This window comes from Euprymna scolopes, chromosome 30 (assembly GCF_053919585.1).
Source record: "Euprymna scolopes isolate OS-2025 chromosome 30, ASM5391958v1, whole genome shotgun sequence".
NCBI classification, from domain to species: domain Eukaryota; kingdom Metazoa; phylum Mollusca; class Cephalopoda; order Sepiida; family Sepiolidae; genus Euprymna; species Euprymna scolopes.
Window position 1 is genome coordinate 76,858,309 of NC_136511.1, and position 22,917 is coordinate 76,881,225.

General features: G+C 30.0%; 1 protein-coding gene across 4 annotated transcripts in view; it reads right to left on the bottom strand.

Annotated features, from left to right (window-relative positions):
• The window catches only part of LOC145254847 (uncharacterized), a 119,959-nt gene that overhangs the window by 14,280 nt on the left and 82,762 nt on the right, over positions 1–22,917 (bottom strand). The window contains exon 1 of one of the 4 annotated variants that reach the window (XM_080113687.1): positions 18,720–18,885. The exons of the other annotated variants lie outside the window; for them this stretch is intronic. Coding sequence (XP_079969813.1) covers positions 18,720–18,764 — 45 coding nt within the window. The 5' untranslated portion in view covers positions 18,765–18,885. Of the gene's footprint in view, positions 1–18,719; positions 18,886–22,917 lie in introns of those variants that run through there. 4 annotated transcript variants of the gene reach the window in all.

A 22,917-nucleotide genomic window follows, 5' to 3' on the forward strand; every position in this document is an offset into this window, starting at 1 on the left:
CTCTATATATATATATATAACTCTATATATATATATATATATATATAACTCTATATATATGTATATATATATAACTATATTAGTCCTCGTGCGAAAGTGCAGGACACAAAATGTTTTAAATAATAATAGAATAACAATAACAGAGACTTTCGCTGGCGAGGACTACTATTGACCATTCCTGATTAAATTTTAAAGATTTTCTATTCTGAAAGAATTTTAAAAAAATGTAATCAAAAAAAGTTATTTTAAAGTTTTCTCATTATTAAGACCTGTATTACAAAGAAGGGGTTGCAAAAATTAGTTATGGTGTGAGGAGAAATACAAACTGAAATAGAGAGAAGGAGAGTTTAAAATATAATCTTAAAAAGATAAGATACAAGTTAGAAAAGCATTTCATCCAAGGCATGAAAATTGTTAAACGAAATGTTTTAAAAATAAAAGTACAAAATTCAATTTGAAATTTATTTATCTTCAAAGTGCACTTTTATAAATTTTACAAAGTAAAGTATAAAAATTTAATTTAAATTGAATCAAAAAATTACCTTGGATTTATTTTATGTAATGTACACTTTGGTGTACTTTAAAAAACATCATCTTTCATCTAGTAATTAATGATATAGATATAAAATTTTCAATGGTTTTTTTTTTTAAAGTGCAACAGAATGTACATTACATAAAATAAATCCAAGGTAATTTGTTATTATTTTAGCACGGATCAATAAGTGCATGAGTACCCAATTTCTTTAATAAAGAAAAAGCATTCATATTTTCTTATATAAAAACAACTTCTGTAAAAAAAACAAAAAAGATAAGTGTACTTTCATTTTTTTGTTAAAAAAGGTTTTCGTAAAAAAAAAAAAAAAACTGGTAAAAAAAAAAGCTACAAACTAAACATTAATCGGTACTCACGCAGAGAATGATCCGTGCTGAAATAATGTTATTATTTTAAAAGCCATTCTTAACATGGGGAGGGGAGGGTGTTTTGTACCTAATCTGTACTTTAACCTTACAATTGAATAAAAAACATAATAAAACTTTAATTAACCGTGGGAATACGATTTAAAAAATAGCACGGATATCACTCTCTGTATTATCACCAAATATTATTTAAGCACGTTACCAATCCGTAAATTTTCTTCGAAAAAAACCTGTACCTTCATCTAAGAATCTATAGTTTTAATAATAAAAAAGTTCATATTTTCTTATATCGAAACCACTGTTCACCCCCCCCCCCCAAAAAAAACAAAAACAAAAAACCACTTCGTCTTTTATGCTTCAACTCAACTTTTTTTTGCCTGATATAATAAAGAAAAAAATTTTTAATTAAAAAATTTGGAAGATAAACAAATGAATTATGTTTTTGTTTTTTTACTTATCGAGTAAACAGAAAATGAAATCCCCTAATTCGTTTCGTCAAATCGTGGTGTATGAAATGAATTGAAACGGAAGTTCAGTTTTACTAACAAGGCAAGTCCGCACAATCGGCTTACGAAAAATATTTTTTATTTTATTTGATATTTTTTAATTGGCGATGTTAATTTATTTTAATAACATGGATACATCCCTCGACTCTAAAGATGGATTGTCTGAAAATTTCAAATAAATTGGAAATGTAGAAATATGGTTTTATCGACTTTGAACAAACCAAGAATTACATTTTTATATATATAGATAGATAGATATAACTATATATAACTAACTATATATATATATATATATATATATATATATATATATATATATATATATATATGACTTTACATACACATGAGTAATTGATGCATATGAAATAATAACTTAAGATGTGAACATATTAATTCATCAATGCTATTCGACTGATATTCAAGATGTTGCCTTGACCTGAAATTGTTTCAAAATGCGTAACAATTTTTTCATGTCAGCAAAGAAAGACAAAGGAATCAAAGCCAGATGCAAAATGTAGAAAAATGAAAATGCTAATGTGTGTCAAAAAGTTTTCTTCAAGCAAAAACTTTGCACAACTTTGCAGAAGTTTAATACGACTTTTAATTAAATTTTTTTTTTTTTTTTACTCAAGTTCACTCTAAACAAAGCAACATTGTCATTGAAGTGTAAAGGGTTACTGTGAATTAGAGATTATGTTTACAGAGACATTCTAAGTAGGTAGTTGAGCAGCGAGATGTCTGTTCACATTACATTTAAACTTTCTTCATGTTAGTGCAGTCAAGGAAGCAGGATACAGGGAAGGGATTCCAAAGTCTAGCAGCCCGAAGGAAAAAACTTTCAGAGTAGAACGCTTCCTCAGCACCAGAGGACCTCTACAGTAAAGGTATGAGATTTTGCTGCTTGCTGGGTTAATCAGTGGTATTTACTAAGGTCATCAAAGCACATCCCATTAAAGTATTTGTAAAACAACTACAGGGATGCAACACTGTGATGATGGGACAGAGGCTGGAGCTTGGTTGACAGTGCAGGACCTATTAGATTGGAGACTCTTTTATAAAACCTGTTCAATAGAGAGCGACTAGTGATTGATGCGTTGGCCCATATATGGCAACAATATTTCATGTATAGGCGAATAGTGGCTTTGTAGAGATATAGGATACATTTCTAGCATGGTAGAGGGAGCCCACCTCCTTTGCAGCTGCCTTGGCAATGTCTTCAATGTGTTTGTTCGAATTCATGTTATCTGTGAATGTTAAGCCGAGGAGTTTGAATGATGAACTTTACAAAGTAATTTGGCGGAAGTGATGTCAGACAAAGTTTAAGGTCTGGATGACCAACACCGTATATAATGTAGCTTTTTTTTAAGCAAATATAAAAATAGAAATTTTATTCAAACAGTCTTTATTTGAACTTTTATAACAAATAATAAACATATGTTTATGAATATATTTTTTTTAATTAAACATCAGAGGTGTTGGTAATTTTTTTTTTAACAAACATAAAAATCTAACTGTTATGAAAAGTAATTATTTACTTTTTTTCTAAAGAGATTTTGTTTAAAAATATTTATGAACTGTTTTTTTTAATATATTTATGAATTGTTTTTTTAATATATTTATGAATTGTTTTTTTTTTAAATATATTTATGAACTGTTTTTTTTTTTAATATATTTATGAACTGTTTTTTTAAATATATTTATGAACTGTTTTTTAATATATTCGTTAACTGTTTTTTTAATATATTTATTAACTGTTTTTTTTTAATATTTATGAACTATTTATTAATATATTCATGAACTGTTTTTTAAAATATATTTATGAACTGTTTTTTTAAATATATTTATACACTGTTTTTTAATATATTTATGAACTGTTTTTTTTAAATATATTTATGAACTGATTTTAATATATTTATTAACTGTTTTTTTAAATATATTTATTAACTGTTTTTTTAAATTTATTTATGAACTGGGTTTTTTAATATATTTATGAACTGGGTTTTTTAATATATTTATGAACTTTTTAAAAATATGTTTATGAACTGTTTTTTAATATATTTCTGACTGTTTTTTAAAATATGTTTGTGAACGGTTTTTTTTAAATATATGTATGAAATGTTTTAAAATATATTTATGAACTGTTTTTTTAATATATTTATGAACTGTTTTTTAATATATTTATTTTTTAAAATATGTTATGAACTGTTTTTAAATATATTATGAACTGTTTTTTAAATATATTTATGAACCGTTTTTTAATATATTTATGAACTGTTTTTTAATATATTTATGAGCTGTTTTTTTTATATATTTATGAGCTGTTTTTTTATATATTTATGAGCTGTTTTTTTAATATATTTATGAACTGTTTTTTTAATATATTTATGAACTGTTTTTTTAATATATTTATGAACTGTTTTTTTAATATATTTATGAACTGTTTTTTTAATATATATATATATATATATATATATATATATATATATATATATATACCGTTTTTTAAATATATTTATGAACTGTTTTTTTTTTTTTTAATATATTTATGGACTGTTTTTTTGTTTGATTAAAAAAACAAACAAGTTTATAAACATTATTGGAAAAAAAAAACAGTGCATAAACATATTATTATTGTGATTTTTGGAATATAAAATCTTCATTCCAAGAGCAGTAGGCACAATAAAAGTTTTCTTCATTTTTATTTATCGTTATGAGTGCCAATCTGAATAAGCACCCCTCCCATAAAAAGCAGATAGATCAAAGCAATTAGCTAATATTGTGAGATTTAAAAAAAAAAAAAAAAACTTGCCCAGAAATGAATAAAGATGTTATGCTATTTGTTTTTCTACAAAGAAAGGGCATAAATGTTCGTTAGCTTTCTAGTGAGGAGTAATATGTAGTATCTGTTCTGATACTACACTTTATCTTTTTTATCCTTTGCCAATAAAGTAGAACTTATTCTAGATTGAAATGGCTTTAAGGTTCGTCTTTCTGGGGATAATCTCATGTATCCACGTAATAGTTATTAGGAGATATAACAATTTTTGTACCTACTTTCAATATTTACATCAACAATGAGTAATGCTAAGTAGCATGTTACTATATATCAGTGTTGGGACCATTAATCAGAATCAAGAATTGAAAAAATCAGAATTTTCTGTGGTATCGGAATCAGTATTGGAAAAAATGGGGTCTATTTTCCGATGCCAAAAACGATTCCTTTAATTATCTTTTTTTTATGTGATATTGGTTAAAGAAAAAAATCTTCCACTGCTGGTAGTAAAAATAAAAAATATTTATTGATTTTAAACTTTCAGTAAAATTAAAATCTATAGATCACTCGCTCTCAAGTGTATATTTTACGTTTGAGAAAATATATGCACACCAAAGGTGTGTTTTTACGGTAATTTGAATAAAATAACTAGTTTATAGTTAAATATTTAGAGATTTATAAAAAAAATCGCGATGTATGAGGAAATATCAATATTTATTGATTTTAAACTTCCAATAAGACTAAAATCTATAGATCACTCTACCACCCGTGTTTTTACGTTTGATAAAATAGATACACATTTAAGATGTGCTTTACGGTAATCAGTACAAAGTAACCATTTTATAGTTAAATATTTAAAGATTTATAAAGAATTGGAATCGGAATCGGTAATTGTATCAGAATGGGTAATTGTATCAGAATCAGGGAAAAATATTGGAATCGTCCTATCACTAATATATACATATATACATATAAAGCCGTGCTATAATCTTTTGAAATAATCTTTTTTCCTTGACCGCTTGCAAACGGGATCTTTCCACCGATTTGGATTACACATTTTGAATTTTAATTTACGGATTATTGATCACTAGACATTTAATCACATTTTTCATCAAGTAGACATTTAATCACATTAAGATATTTAATCATTTGGGGATTTCCGAAAGCGCTTGAAGGGTATTATTTTTCCACCACATTATATTTGTCTATTTTTTGGAATCCTTTAAGATGACTCTTCATTATCTGTATATCCATCTTTGTGAACTATTGTCCTCATCTTCATAGTTTGTTGCTCATACAACAAATTATTTGCAGAAGTTTGTTTACACTTTTAAATGAAAAATAAATTAATTAAAATAAATGTTATGTTTATTGTTTATTTGTTAAAAGATTTTAAAAAGTCGCTGATATTTACTTTAAGTGAACAGATAGCCTCTCCTCTAACCCATACCTGATTGGCGAGGGTGGGTGGGTGTTACCCTATAGATTTTAATCTCTCGTAAAAATAACCCCCAAATTGTCAAAGGGGCTAAAAATTTCATGTAATAAAAACATAATCACATAAACAACATTATTACATAAATAATTTTTTTTTCCTAAGAGGGATTAATTGTCTCAGTGTGGAGTGATTAAGTGCCCATGTGATGAAAAACACGTGATTAAATGTTTAGTGATTATATCTCTCTGATTAATTTCGAATGATTAAATACCAGTTGATGAAATATCAGTAAACCGTCTAGTTTTTATATTATGCAGTTTCAATTTATGCCAGTTCCAGCAAATTCATAGCTTCACTGTTATATTTTTTTGCTAATATTTTTCCTTTGATGAAAAGAATGCATCCTTTGAAACTCCGTGGATTAAAGAAATCTTAATATTTCTTTTTGAGTATCCTGTCGAACAAAAAATTCTTGCAAATTATAATTTACAGTCTTAAATTTTGGTCTTTTATGACAAGCTCTATTTCCTATTTTTGGTTATATTGAGCTTTTTATTAATATTTATATTTTCTTTTTGTTCACAAAAGCTTTTGTGTGTGTGTGTGTGTGTGTGTGTGTGTGTGTGTGTGTGTGTGTGTGTGTGTATTGATATTCATATTAAAAACCCCTTTTTTCTATTTATTTAAAAAGAAAATACAACTTTGTTATATATGGGTCATGCAATTGCATTTACGTGAAAAATATCTAGCTAATTTGTATATTCTTTTAAACATTCATTTTAATTAATTCTCTATTAGTTTTTTCGGTTTTCTTATAGCATGATCATCTTTAGTTAACTATTACGTGAAATTATATTCATGCAGGTATTCTACATGATTTACATTTGAGTAATATTTACGTAAACACAAACCTCTTTCTATATATATATATATATATATATATATATATATATATATATATATATATATATATATATATTTTATTCATCCAGCCTTGACAGACGTGTTTTAAATATTATCTCCAGTGCTTTTCTTTTAATGATTTGGAATTCATTCAATTTGCGCTTTTTTCCAAGGAACTCTGCCTTTTGGATTATTTTGGACCATTTGGAATTTACCCATTGGATTGAAATTTTAAATTCGACCGTTTTGGATTTTACCATTTTTGGATTTTTACCCTTCACCGGACTATCCATTCATGCGAAATCTTTTTATCATTTTTCTTTTGCCTCCTGTTCCCCTTACCTCACCCTTTTTTTAACCAAGTAAGATCTGTGACTTACTTGTAGTTTCATTAAATACTTTTATATGCAAAATCCGATCCTGTATTTTGCTAATTCCTGCCCTCTGATGAGAAGGAGAGTATTTCTTCGAAACTCTGCGGATTAAGGACTATCCACTTATCTTGTGCTTCCTTTTTTTAAAATTAAATATGTTTTTAACTCTTTTTCAAGATGTCTTTTAACATGTTTTATTAATCATTTGTTCATATATATATATATATATATATATATATATATATATATATATATATATATATATATAAACTTATGTATGCGTATATATATTTATTTAAAAAGTTTTGCCCACCAAATTTCTCTGTCAGTGTTTGGTCTACAGATATGAAACTTAATATAGGGTATTCGAACCCAAACAAAATGGGGAAAATCGGTGCAAAAATGTGAAAATTGAAAAAATGGAATTTGGCGAGTGAATGTCGATCGACGGCATTACAAATATACATGCATAATGTAATAGCTATTGGTTCAGGTTTTAATTTTTACCCTTGCAGCGAACATGTCTTCATAGCTCAAGCATTAATGTCAAAGGAAAAAGTAAATCATAAGCTAAACGTTTTGGTTTGGATTCTCGATGGTGATGTACGAGTCATTTTTTTTTAAAACTTTTTAAATCATTACTATATACTGGATTTAATATAATCTGTATAAATAAAAATGTAAAATGTATGTTTGTTCGTAATCAATAATCTAAATAACTACTGGGCCAATTGCTTTCACATTTAGGTATAGTATTTTTATCATACCCATGCATGTTTTTATATATCTCTTTTTAATTATAACATTATACTTAATTTTTATTTAATAAATTAGGTGGTTTTCTTTGTAACGATGTGACCATTTCTTTATTTGGGAAATATCACCGCCTGCCGATGATTCACCAGTCATGTGACATTACTAAAAGGAATTTTCGGTCTCACTTAAGTAAAAAGAATGCGTTTACAATATGGGTATATTAGAAATGTCTCATATATTTTAAATGGGTAAAATTTAATCACGTGATTATTGAAAATGTAATCATGTGATTAAAATTTAATTTAAATTAACCACATGTGGTCGCTTTCCTGTCAAATATTCATCGAAAATGGATATTAGCAGCAAAGCGACCATTGTGGATCATTTTTACTATTTCAGAAAATTAAAGATTCACATGGAATTTGACGTATATTTGTTCAGTGACTAATGAGATTCCTACTTCAGTTACCTAAATTATTTAGAGTGAAATGAGTTTAGGAATTTATATCCAAACTTAAATCTTATTTTTACTTAAAAAATAACATTAATACACTACGTTATAACAAGTTTCATCATGAAAGAATCAGAAACATCTATATCTACTTTCATTATATTAGAAACTGAGCGACCCCTAAAAGTCTTTAAATATTGAATTTTTGGCACTTGAAAAAAAAAAAAAAAATTGCAGAATCTGGTAGCTGAGTGTCAAATAAATAATAATTTGCTGAAAATACTGAAAAAAAACAAAAACAAAAAAAACGAAAAGAACCTATCCCAAACATACTGGCAATAATTTAGTTTTGTGTTTCCTCTGAGTGTTTCCAATAAGGGGGATCGATTTACTAGGATTTTGTATTAGAAACTGAGCACCCCTTAAAAATCTTTAATCATTGAATTTATATATATACACTATATATACATATGTATGTGTGTGTGTGTGTGTGTGTGTGTGTGTGATGTGATATTTTTCCTTTTGGTCGCTCTATATCATGTCGAGTTAAACAATGAGTGTGATAGGCTAATAATGTTTCACTGTTGGGATGTAGATCAATGTCATTGCGACATACAAATGTTACCAATCATTTTATGCCCAAATTGATTTGTTCAAAATATGTAAGTTATTCCTCCATTGCTGCACTTGACGGATCGAATATTCTAGTAGATACTATATATTATGTTGACGGTCACATGTTGCTGTGTAGTGTGCAGCAAGCCATGTCGACATGGATGATGATGATAATAATGATGATGATAATAATAACAATAATACAAAAACAAACAAACAAAAACAGTGTTTCATTATAGGTGCGATTCACTAAGTAACAAACACCCAGGCAACCCAGGCTGAAATGCTAGTATTCTAGAAAATAAAAAAAATAATAAATTTGCTTCCTTTCACTCGCTCTCTCTCTCCCTCTCTCTCTTTATATATATATATATATATATATATATATATAATATATATATATATATATATAATATATATATATATATATATATCTACAAAAGTGAAAGTGTCTGTGTGTGTGTGTGTGTGTGTGTGTGTGTGTGTGTGTGTGTCTGTCTATCTGTCTGTGTACATTTCCTTACACAATAACTCTGTAAATTTTCAGTCTACAGACTCGAAATTTGATATACAGGATATGGAAATTTGGGAAAATCTTTTTAATCCGTTTTCGGCCAGAAATTTGGCTGTTAAGGGGTCAAAAGTTTTGACCTTTGAGAACTCTACCAAACTCCTCCGCCAATTTTCAGTCTAAACACTTGAAATTTTAGATATAGGTTCCTTGAACATGGATCTAACTTAATAACTTGATTTGAGCCCAAAACAATAAATGTTAAGGGGTCATAATAGCGGTTAAAGTTTTAAAAAAATTTGACCTCTGCGGTCTCTACCAAATTATTCAGACAATTTCTTGTCTAAACATTTGAAATTTTACATAAAGAGTTTCAGAGATAGGGCAAGCTTTTTAATTGGTTTGGGTCGAAAATTTGAGCTACCAATTTATAAATGTATTTTTGCATGTCTGCCTTAAACTTTCGACAGAGGCGATGGATTTTCATATGATCAATATCGTTTTGAAACTCGATCCTTCAAACGACAAATATCGAAAAATTGGCTAAAAACATTAATTTCTTCACCCTCAACTAGGCACTTTTCTACAGGGAGGGGGCGTTTTTTTCGCCAATATTTTCGAAAGTCATCCCCTCTTTTCAATTTTCTAACCTTAATTTAAACCTACACCACTTCCGGTTTGGTGGTGATCGTAACAGTAAAGACCTCATGTTTTTCCCCCATTCTTTTCCTCCTTTGCGGTACAGGTTTGAACTTGCCTTCTTACTACCCCCTTTTTTGTTTATTTTGCTCAACACACACCTCCAAACACCCGGCCAACGCCAGGTACCCATGCCAGTGTATATATATATATATATATATATATATATATATACTAGCAGTTCAGACTGGCTTTGCTCGGGCGCTATGTACTGTTCATAACTTTATGTGCGTATGTATTAAAAAGATTGACTCATGTCCAGGTAACCTACATCTAAAATTTCAAGTGTTTAGAACCAAAATTGGCGGAGAAATTTGGTAGAGTCTACAAAGGTCAAGTCTTTCAACTTTGACAGCCAGATTTTTGCTAAAACTGATTAAAAAGCTTGCTGTATGTCTGAATACCCTTTATATAAAATTTCAAATGCTTAGACCAAAGATTTACTGAATAGTTTGCTAGTGACCGCAAGGGTTAAATCTTTTGAACTTTGACACCATGGCAGACAAAATTTAGGCCAAAAACCGATTAAAAAGCTTGCCCTATGTCTGAATACATTTTATGTAAAATTTCAAATGTTTAGATAAAAAAATTGGCTGAGTAATTTAGTAGAGACTGCAGAGTTAACGTTTTTTTTAAACTTTGACCCCAATTTTGACCCCTTAACATTGTTTTGGGCTCAAATCAATTAAAAAGTTTGATCCATATCCAAGTAACCTACATCTAAAATTTTAAGTATTTACACCCAAAATTGGTGGAGGAGTTTGGTAGAGTTGTCATAGGTCAAATCGTTGAACTTTGACTCCTTGACAGCCAAATTTCAGTCTGAAAACCGATTAAAAAGATTTTCCTAAATCTCAATACCCCCCAATGTAAAATCTCGAGTCTGTAGACTAAAAATTTGACAGAGTAGTTTGGTAGCGAAATGTACACACATATGCAACTTATATATATATATATATATATATATATATATATATATATATATATATATATGTATCTGTATATAAGTTAAAATTTTCTATTTCCCATTTATGTATGCTTAATTTCTTCTTTCTAGTTATATTTTAATGTTTGTAATTCTTGTATTTAACATATCTTAATGCACAATTCATTGCAAATTTCAATGTTCTTAAGCCAGCTTTTATAGATTTTGTATAATATGGCTCGTCACCTCTTCTCAATGAGAAGAATTTAGCTTCGAAATGCCATGGTATAAAGAGGTTTTTCTCTCTTATTTTTCTTTACTGATCTGATGATATAATAAAGTTATATGTAACTTTTGATCCTCTTAACAATGTTGAGCTTTATCTATCTAGATAAGTTTTGCTTTGTTGGCTTCATTTTATATATCTATATATATATATATATATATATATATATATATACACACACATATGCATGTATATAGATACACGTACGCATACATATATATATATATATATATATGTGCATATATACATCACACACACACACACACACAGGTATACAGTAGAACCCCTGTATACGGTAGTCCTAGGATACGTTTTCTCAGGTTACGATGTGGAATACAATGTTTTTCTGGCCCCTGGTTACGGTATTTTTTGCCTTGCCTTACGGCGTTATCTATAATCTTATTTGATTATATAAATGTGCATTATATACAGTACTGTATTTTGTTACTAATTTGGGGGCAAATATCAGATATTTTGTAATTCATATGCAAAACTAACAAAACAAATGACTAGGATTGAAATATTTTATGGTTGTAAAAAAATGCTAAACCTCTGGCTTTGATAGAGGGGAGACTAAAACTTGCTGCTATGATTTCAAATGATCTGAAATAGCAGCAAGAGGAGACTTGATTCCATACATTTCTCATATGTTATATCTCTCCTCTTTCGTTTTCATACATAAAATAAATTTCACCATGTATAAGGATAATTTGATACTATAGATATTTATAATCGTACCCGATTTTCAAAAGAGGGGAGATATAACATATGAGAAATATTTGGAACCCCCGTCTCTCCTTGCTGTTATTTCAGATCATTTGAAACAATAGCAGCAAGTTTTAGTCTCTCCTCCATCTAGGCCAGAGGTTTTGGGGAAATATATATATATGGATATATCTATACTTGTAGCCAAATTAAAAATTTAAATGCTCATATCTTTGGTTCTCTGAGACGAAACTACATGAAAATTTGCAGGTGTTTTGAAGATTACTATACTATTCTATGATTAAAATTTTATGACAATGGGGGAAAAAAAACTATTTTCAAACCAATAAAATATGCCCAAATTTGCCTACATTTGTATATACAGTCTCCTGGCAGGCTAGTTTCAGTTTTGTTGCTTTGGGATGAATTTTGCTTAGTTTTTTTTTTATTTGCTTGGTTGTCTCCCCTGTGGCCTTGCCAGGCCACTAATATATACCTTATGAATATTTTTTAACCAAAAGCTATTGAAAAAATAAAAAAGCAAAAAAATATATATAAAGAATATATAAGAAAATATAAGAGTGGTATAGAGATAGGTCCAACTGCTTGATCTCTTAAAATAGAGATTATGAATGTATTCATATATGTATAACTAGTGTATTTTGCCATCTGAAGAGTAGCTATTTTGGAATATTTTTAAATGATATAATATTTAAAATTGTCCAAATGGTTATGAAACAATGTTTATGAAAACACACGATATGATGTTCTCATTTTATATTTTGTTGTCAGGATTTTTGTGAAAATATTAGATATATATATATATTAGTGTTGGGACGATTAATCGGAATCGGGAATCGGAAAAATCGGAGCTTTTTGGGGTATCGGAAAAATTTGCACCTATTTTCCGATGCCAAAACCGATTCCTTTAATTATCTTTTTTATTTCATTTTAGTTTCAGAAACATCTTCCATTGATTGTAGTAATAATAAAATAATAAATATTTATTGATTTAAATTTCCAGTAAAACTCAAATCTCTAGATCACCCCCTCACAAATGTGTTTTTACGTCTGAGAAAATATATGCACATTTACAATGTGGTTTTACAGTAATCGGGACAAAATAACCTTTTAAGATAGTTAGAGATTTATAAAGAATCGGAATCAGTAATTGTATTGGAATCATCCTATCACTAATATATATATATATATATATATATATATATATATATGTATATATATATATATTCCTCTGTGGATTAAATAAAGTGTTCCGTTCGAACTTCCATATAGATTTCTAATTTTGATATAAAGATTCCTGAGTTTACATCTGAAGAAAGTCAGAAGTTACATTGGCCAATACATTATGAGGATAATATTCAAAATGGGAACAGTAATCCAAATAATCCAAATTATCAATCCTTATCTCAAAAATTCCGACACACAACTTTGACAGAGAAGTCAACAGAAGAAAGCCTTCTAATATCTGAGGAATTCTACAATGAAGTGGTGTGATTTTGCTGCGTGTCAGGTTTGTCAGGTGTATTTATGTTGAAGGAAAGGAGCAAAAGTGCAGGAAGCTGGCCAGAGCACATTCCATTGAAGTACTTGTAAAACAAGTACAGGGAGACAACATTGTGATGACGGGACAGGCGATGTAACTTGGTAAACAGTACAAGAGCCATTAGGGTGAAGACTCTTTTTGCATGCTGAGACTAGTGTTTGGTGCACCAACTCAGATGTGCCAACAATACTCCATGCATAGGTTAATGATTGCTTTGTATATATATATGGGACTCCGGCAAGCGTAAGAAGTTTTCTAGCACATTAGAGGGAGCCCACCTTCTTTGCAGCAGATTTGGTACCATCGTCTATGTATTTATTCTAATTCATGCTATCTGTAAATGCTAGGTTGAAGAGTTTAAATTATTTTTTATGAACCACCTCAGAACTGTATCGCTTGATGATTAATACCAACATAGGGGAGGTACTGTCCCGTTGATGAAAAAGCTTGACCACACCAGTCTTCTTCAAGGGAGTGAAACTTCATTAGCTGGCATCCTATGGAGACAGGCAAAAGTCAGCAACACCACATCAACTAATCCTAGAGGTATTAGCTTGGGATATGAAAGAAAGCGTACAAATGTGACGGCAACAGTATAGTAGAACCCTGGGATACAGCATTAATCCATTCCAGGGTTGGGATCATAACGTGAAATCACCGTATGACGGGGCTTAAGCAAAATTTTATATAGTACTGTATATATTAAAAATTAGTAACAAAATACAATACAGTATATAACAGATATGTATATAATCAAATAACATCGTAAGTAGAAAATATATACGGGGTACAATACAGTAATGACCTTACAGTTGTTAGTACTGTACAGTGCCTGTAAATAAAAAAATATATAAAGGAAAAATATACCTATGAAAAACATTATGATACAGTAACATTATACAACTGTAAAAAGAAAAATTATTTTTTGGCCACAGCAAAAGGTGAGGCAAATACCGTAACCAGAGGCCTGAAAAATATGGTATTCCACATCATAACCTTAAAAAATCGTATCCTGGGTCACCGTATCCCGGGGTTCTACTGATTTGGTTGATGTAAGGAAGGAATGGGTGAGAGTATTTATATTATAAATCTTACCTGTCTGTTTAAATGTATGTATGTATGGATGGATGTATGTATGGATGGATGCATGTATGTATATATGGATGTATGTATATATGTATGTATGTATGTATGTATATATGTATGTACGTATGGATGTATGTATGGATGTATGTATGGATGTATGTATGTATGCATGTATGGATGTATGTCTGCCTAAAACTTACGACAGAGGCAATGGATTTTCACGAGATTGGTATCGTTTTGAAGCTCAACCCTTCAGACAACAAATATCGAAAAACTGGCTGAAAACATTTCTTCACCCTCAACTGGACATTTACCTACAAGGAGGAGGTTGCTTTTTTTGCCGAGTTTTTTATTTTTTTGATTGATTCGCCTTAATTCAAACCTTTGCTACTTTCAGTTTGGCAATGGATGCAACAGCAAAGGCGTCACATTTTTTTTTCACCTTCTTTTCCTCCTTTGTGGTACAAGTTCGAACCTGCTTGCCTGTTACTACTTTTTTTTTTTTTTTGCTCAACACACACCTCCAAACACCTGGGCAACGTTGGGCATTCAGGCTAGTATCTAATAAGATATTCTGGATCATTCATTCAAAAGAAGAAGTAGCCATCTTGATCTGAAGATGAGGAAATTAATCACCATGTAATGCATTACACCCAAAGGATGATACTGATGGACTACGTGAGTAGAGGAGAAAGGAGGAAGAAGACTATTAAGTTTAGAACACACACACACACACACACACACGAAAAAAACAACAACAAAAATGAGAAAAATACATAACCCAGAACACAGAAAGGCTGCAGCAATAGACATGATTAAAATGAACATTACAGGGAACAGTGAAATGAGATATAAAAAGAAAAGAAATACAGGAACAGAAACAGTTTATAATGACAAAGAGACTCATGAAAACACGCTGGAAATCGCTATGAAAAGGACATTGGAAGAAGGAGAAACTGAATCACTACTGATATCTGCACAGAACAATGCGATTAGAACTACATCAAAGCTAAAATAGACAAACCCCATGAAAACAGTAAATGTAGATTGTGTGGACAAAGAAAAGAAACAGTAAATCGTATAATAATTGAATGCAGCAAACTAACCCAACAAGAATACAAAATCAGATGCGACTGCTTGGGGAAGGCAGTGCACTGGGAACTATGCAAACGACTGCATTTTGAATATACAGAAAAATGGTATAGAAACAAACCGAAGACAATACTAAAAATCAAAGATCCCAAAATCATCTGGGACATGGAAATGCTAGAAAATAAACTAATGCAAGCAAGGAAATTGGCTGTCATAATAGTTAACAAGAAATTATGTTTCTGAATATTTTAGATGAGTATTGATTATTCCTATTGCATAGGAGTCGTGGTGTAGCGAATAAAGCACTTGGTAAAATTCAGTTGTAAATTACACATTTTTGGAAGATTAAAGGTTTAATCCTCAGTGCAGCAACACTTAAAATATGATTGTGAATTACATAGGACTTCTACCCAGTCATGGTTGACGGAACGAGGGCATGCTGCCCTTGTGGATTAAATAAAGGGTTCTGTTAAAAATTTTGAGCAGATTCTCGAGTTCAACAAAAAGATTCCCGAGTTTGATAGAAAGATTCCTGAGTTCAATAAAAAGATTCCCAACTTGTTCAGTTTGCGGACTATGTTAAAATAATAATGTTATTATTCAGACAACCATTCTTAATATGAAGACGAGAGGACTTTGCTAAAAAGCCAGTCTTAACATGAGGATGGGCGAGGATTTGTTAACTATCTGTCACATGTATTTTATTCGGTTTTCTCTGTAAGTGGTCGGAATTGCTTATGTCATGCCTACATCATGCATGCAAACATTTGACTGGCTTTTTCTTATGGAAATCGCTCGAGACAAGGCATAAAGCCACTTGATGTAAAGAGCTAACAAGAATAAAAGCTGATTATTGCAAAGACAGGAGATGCCTATTGACCTTAGTCTTGAAAAGATAAAAGCTGTAGGTAGGAGGGAAACAGTGAGCAGGAAGAGAGTTCCACAACCTCGAAGTCCTTGGAAACTGAGCCGAACAAAAATTGCTGTTATAGCCTGTCAGTATTCCCTGATAGGGAGTTTTAGGCATTGAGCAATACACTCACCGCTTCTCAAATGGGGAGATGGTAAAGCCTGGGAAGGTAGATATTCTAAAACTGCACAGGAGTATATTTCAGACCGACAGAGAACAGATTGACCAAGATTCTATCAGTCTGATTTGCGCATGAAATAGGGTGCTTATATAGTATTGCTCACAAATGAAAATCACATTCCAAATAAAAACACTTTGATATACGTACGTATCATGCAGAAATAAGTATCCTCCCCAAAAATAAAAAACTGACCAAGTAAAAAATTCAGTAGAACTTTTTATAAAGAATAAAAATCACTTATCGTATTTTGACGATCCGCCATTGATAAAAACGGAAGTACCGGGAGTACCAGTAAAGCAGGGGAGATAAGTCAGTCTGTCATTTAATCAAGTTAAAAATGAAAGTCAGTGGAATAAAGTGGAAAAAAATTTCTTTAAACGTCGAAACAAATAAATAATGAACAATCATAGGAAACAAAGTAACAGAAATGTATTATAAAATGTATATGAAATAAATAATCGAGTAAACAATGGCAGATTGCATTGCTCATTGCCTCCCCTGCTTTTAGATTAATATTCAATGTTACGTAATACACTAAAACTGCAATTTACAATTGAATTTGATTTTTACTTGTAAATTCAACTTCTACTCAGTCATTTTTTTTTCTTTTTGGTGAGAATACTGATTCCTGCATGATACGTACAAGATATCAAAAAGTTTTTTTTTTTTTTTTTTTTTTTTACTTGTGATGCACTTTTCACTGCTGAATAATGCTGGTGCAAGTCCAGAGTTCAACCTAACTAAAAAAAAAAAAAAAAAAAGATAATTTATTACTTACTTTCTGCCAATAAAATAGACACTACTTATAACATAAGAAATTACATTGCTTAATATCTGGATAACTAATTATTTGCGGCAAATTTAATTGCAATATTCGTTTTTAGCATACTCAGAAATTTCTTAAAGTCGTCATTTTAAGGGTGATTGTTAAGGTAAGGTATCAAGTAAGTAAAAATTTACAAAAAAAATAAATAAATAAATGAAATAAATAAGAGAGAGAGAGAGAGAGAGGGAGAGAGAACTATTTATAATAGTGCCCGTCATGGAACAAAAATCACGTAAATTGATCAACTATTTCTTTTATATAAATAAAAAAATCATTTTTTTTTTTACGGTTTTTAGTGATTTTAATAGAAAACCGTAGCCATTACATGGCTGATTTTGATCTTGATTTTTGTCTATTTATTAAATATGGCGGATCAGGACATAATGATTTTGCTTCCTCATAGAATTCGATTCTCTTACTTAAAAAACAAAATCAAAAGAAAATCAAAACTATTTTTATAAATTTACGTGATTTTTTTGGCATATGACATTTTCGCCCAGTGACGAGTAGTACGTACTTAACAGTTTCCTTTATTTTTGTTTTATTAATTAGGTTGATAAATTTTTACTTTTTTTTATTAATTAGGTTGATAAAATTTTACTTTTTTTTATTAATTAGGTTGATAAATTTTTACTTTTTTTTTATTAATTAGGTTGATAAATTTTTACTTTTTTTTTATTAATTAGGTTGATAAATTTTTACTTTTTTTTCACCTTAACACTTACCTTTAAAATGACGACTATTCAGTTTTCGGGTTTGCTGAAAACAAATATGATATTCAAATTTAGAGCAGACAAGTAGTTTTTCTGACTATTAAGCCATTTTTCTAATAATGATTTTCAGTAGCCGGCGCCATTCTTAACATGAGGTAAGGGGGGTGTTTTATAACAAGCATGCGCATTAGTACTTTTCAGTTAAGAAAAACTTGGCCACCAGTAAAAACATAGTGGATTACATTGAATAATAAAGGTTTTAATATCCAGAAAACTACGCATATACTCTAAATTTAAATGTGATATTCGTTTTCAGCATACCCGAAAACCTACAAAAGTCATTCTAAAGGTAAGTGTTGAGGTGGCAAGAAAGTTTAAAAAAATATATACCATTAGGTTGAATTCTGGACTTGCAGTTGCACCCCTATACTATATAAGCACATAAAAATTATAAGAAATAAAGAATTAAAAATTCGGAAGTATTTACCTGCGAGGAATTTTCAAACGATAATCTCCAGGAATCTTCGTTCATGTTTGGCTTCTTTGGCGGTTATTTTTTATTTATTTTTATTTTTTTTAAGATAAAATATTTTTGTTTGTTTTTGTCTTTTTGAAAAAAAACAAACAAAAAAAACAAGCAAACAGAAGGAAAAAAAGTTAAAACAATTTGTCTTGTATGACAATGGAATTATAATCCCGTTTGCCGTCCTTTAAAAACATTGTTGCTCAAATTTTAAATTTAAAAAATATATATAAATAATTGGGAACGACATATGGTAAGAAGAACGGTTCTTAAAAACAAAGAGACAATAATCCGTTTTAGTCAAATCGAGTTATCGTTCCTTGGAGTTGATGCCTTTTAAACAACGATGACCGTGTCCGACTGCCTCCGCTTAAAAATAATCTTTAAAAAGTGTTGTTGTTTTTTTTTGTTTTGTTTTTTTTTCTTGTTGTTTTTTTCGCTCTAAATTTAACTATAACTTCTTTTTCCACATTAACCGCATAAAAATCAGCATTTCATTTACAGATTTGTCGATTTTAGTCGGTTTATGTTTAAGTAAAGAAGCACTCAACTCTGCTTGGTTCTTGAATGAACGACTTGTGCTTTATGTAGCTGACAATGTAATTAAATTAGACTCCTTCTCCCCTTCCCCCGATAGAAATCTTAAAATGCTGACTTAGCGCGATCTACAGAAGGAAATGACTTCAAACTCGTTCAGCGTTCGCTTGATAAACAAGTGAACAGCCAAGGTTGTTTTTCTAGAAGGGAATGAGGTCTTGTTATTGTTGTATTATTATATGTAGGTGTTTTCCTTTGCTTTGCTTTTTTGTTTTATACTGTGTGGCAGTGGCACACTCTGGCTCTATAAAAAAAACAAACGATGTTCTAATTCTATGTATATAAGTAAAACTATATATATATATATATATATATATATATATATATATATATATATATATATATATATATATGTGAACAAATGATTAAATGATTAATAAAACATGTTAAAAGACATCTTGAAAAAGAGTTAAAAACATATTTAATTAAAAAAAAAAAAAAAAAGGATAAGTGGACAGTCCTTAATCCGCGGAGTTTCGAAGAAATACTCTCCTTCTAATCAGAGGGCAGGAATTAGCAAAATGCAGGATCGGATTTTGCATATAAAAGTATTTAATGAAACTATAAGTAAGTCACAGATCTTACTTGGTTAAAAAAAAAGGGTGAGGTAAGGGGGATAGGAGGTAAAAGAAAAATGATAAAAAGATTTCACATGAATGGATAGTCCGGTGAAGGGTAAAAAAATCTAATTTATATATATATATATATATATATATATATATATATATATATATATATATATATATATATGAGAGAGAGAGAGAGAGAGAGAGAGAGAGAGAGAGAGATAAAAAGAAACAAACTGAGTTATGTGTTCATCAATGTTTCGTCTTTATTTCAAGACTTCCTCTGGATGAAATAAAGACGAAACGTTGATGAACAGATAATTCAGTTTGTTCCTTTTTATTTCTCTATTTTTTCGGAACACTATTTCCATTATTCTCATTATATATATATATATATATATATATATATATATATATATATATATATATATATATATATATATATATATATATACAACAACAAGTCTACAAAATATATATATGATAAAAATGAACAGTAAAATTATTTCTGGTTTCGTGGCGTAATGGATTATGCGCCGAATTGCTATACATAAGGTCCTAGAAACAGGCCATCTACGCTGAAGAGAGGTAAGGCCTCGAAACATGCATGTCCGTAGATTATTGTTTTAAAAATAATAAATAAATAAATAAACATATTATATATATATATATATATATATATATATATATATATATATATATATATATATATATATATATATATATATATATATATATATATATTTGCTTACTGTATTTTGGGGAAAGAGTTCCGACAAAGTGCTCGATTACAAAGAAAAACTTTTTCGATATAAGAGCTAAATATTTATTTATTAGTTTTGCAGAAGCTCAGAAAAACATTGGTACCGTCGGTTTCAAGCCCAAACACAACGGGAAACCGTTAATGGTAACACGTAAATAATGTTCGGCTCTCGTCAGCCATCTTGTTTTCTGGGGGACAGAAAACAAGATGGCTGACGAGAGCCGAACATTATTTACGTGTTACCATTAACGGTTTCCCGTTGTGTTTGGGCTTGAACCCGACGGTACCAATGTTTTTCAGAACTTCTGTACAACTAATATATATATATATATATATATATATATATATATATATATATATATATATATATATCGTTTATTCTTGCCTATTTCTTTCTTTCATCGTTCTTTCCTTTTTTAAAATATATTTTTCAACATCCTGAAAATCTATTATGGCGTATGAAATGTATTGACATAAACTTCATTTACAGAATGTGTGGCGTGACTCACGGTTGGCCTTTTAGTCGTTTACTTTAAACATCATCTTAAAGTGAAGATAAGATGCGATGGGGAAAGCTTATATCGCATGGAGTTCGATAAGAAGTGAGTGTATGACATTAGCTTATGCATCCGTCGAGGAGCCAGGTACGAGTATTGGTGTGTGTTGTTAAACACACCTAAAAATGTATTCACTTCTTGCTCTAAAAATAACAAATAAATAAATAAAAACCCAATTACAAACAAACAAACAAAAATATAAATCTCAGAGGCGCAAAGATTAAAAAAAAATACGCCCACGCAAATTCTGCGGAGAACAAAACTTAAAATGCATTTTGTTCAGCGGACGTAATTGAAAGCATACCACGTGATAAAAGAGTGCACTTCTCAGCCAATTAATACCCAGAGAAAGATTTAATTTTCAAAACCTTTTTTCTCACATTGCCTGGGAGCCGATCGACAAATACTTAAACGAATTCACTCACTCACTCACTCACTCACTCACTCACTCGGTGCTCCGCACTCTGCATTCTTCACTCTTTGCTCACCGCTCTTTGCTCACTCCTATGTTCACGTCAGCGACTCTGTTGGTACGTATTTTTCCGCCAGCATGACAAAACACGATTATTCACACACACACACACACACACACACGCGCGCGCACACATACGCACACACACGCACGCACACACACACACACACACACACACACACACACACACACACACACACACACACACAAGCGCTTATCCACACGCAGGCACACACACGGCAAATAATGCAGATATTCAGCCGCGCGCAAGGATATTTACCTTCTTCTTTATTTCTCCTAGCAAACAAAAAGATTAAACCTGTTTTTTTTTTTCGCCGAGAAAATAAAGGACACTCTCTGCTTTTTTTTTTTTCTTGTCAAAACAATGAACAGTCTCAATAACTTTTACATTTGCAAGCACTGTTTATCCAGACACACTTTCTGGACACTAAAAAATGGTGTGTTTGTTAGTTGTTATTTTTTGTTTAAATAAACACCGTTTATTTCACATGTTTGATTTATTTTATTTTATTTTGTTTGTGGTGGAAAAAGGGATCTTATGTGACCTGAGTACCACTACAGTTGATTTTAGTAATTGATAATTTACCACTTTTTATAATTGAAATATATTTTATCTCTGACTCCAAAATATTGTAGTTTTATGCAAAAATAAATAAATATCTATAATGTTTTTTTTTATGATAAACAGTATTTATAATTTCTTTTCAGGTATTCTGTATGCGCATGCGTGTAAAAATGACAAATATCAATTTCATATTGTCCATGAGCTTTGGAACGTTGATAGTGTTAACAGAAATACAGGATTTCTTTTCTTCTTTGTTTTTTGTTGATTTTCTTAAATTCATCCCTTTTAAAGTTCCATGATTGTTGTAATGGCGAGGTAGGAGGAATAAGAATGGAATCTGGTCGAATGTGTTGGACCAAAATTCAGCGCAACAAACTACGGTTTGTTCCTTAGCATCCTTTTCTCGCTAACTGCCGTGTTTCGTTTTTGCCGTCTTTTGTTTATTTCTTTACGTTCTAGTCATTTGATTGGAAGACAGAAAACTCTTGTCATTATCTCCTTTTTTTTTTTTTTAGAGTATGTCCCTTAGATTCTGTTACTTAGGGGTTGGGTAGCTCTGATTGGTCTCTCCATTGATTAGGCATTGGTAAAGTAAAGAAAGGAACAAAGGGATGAAATAAA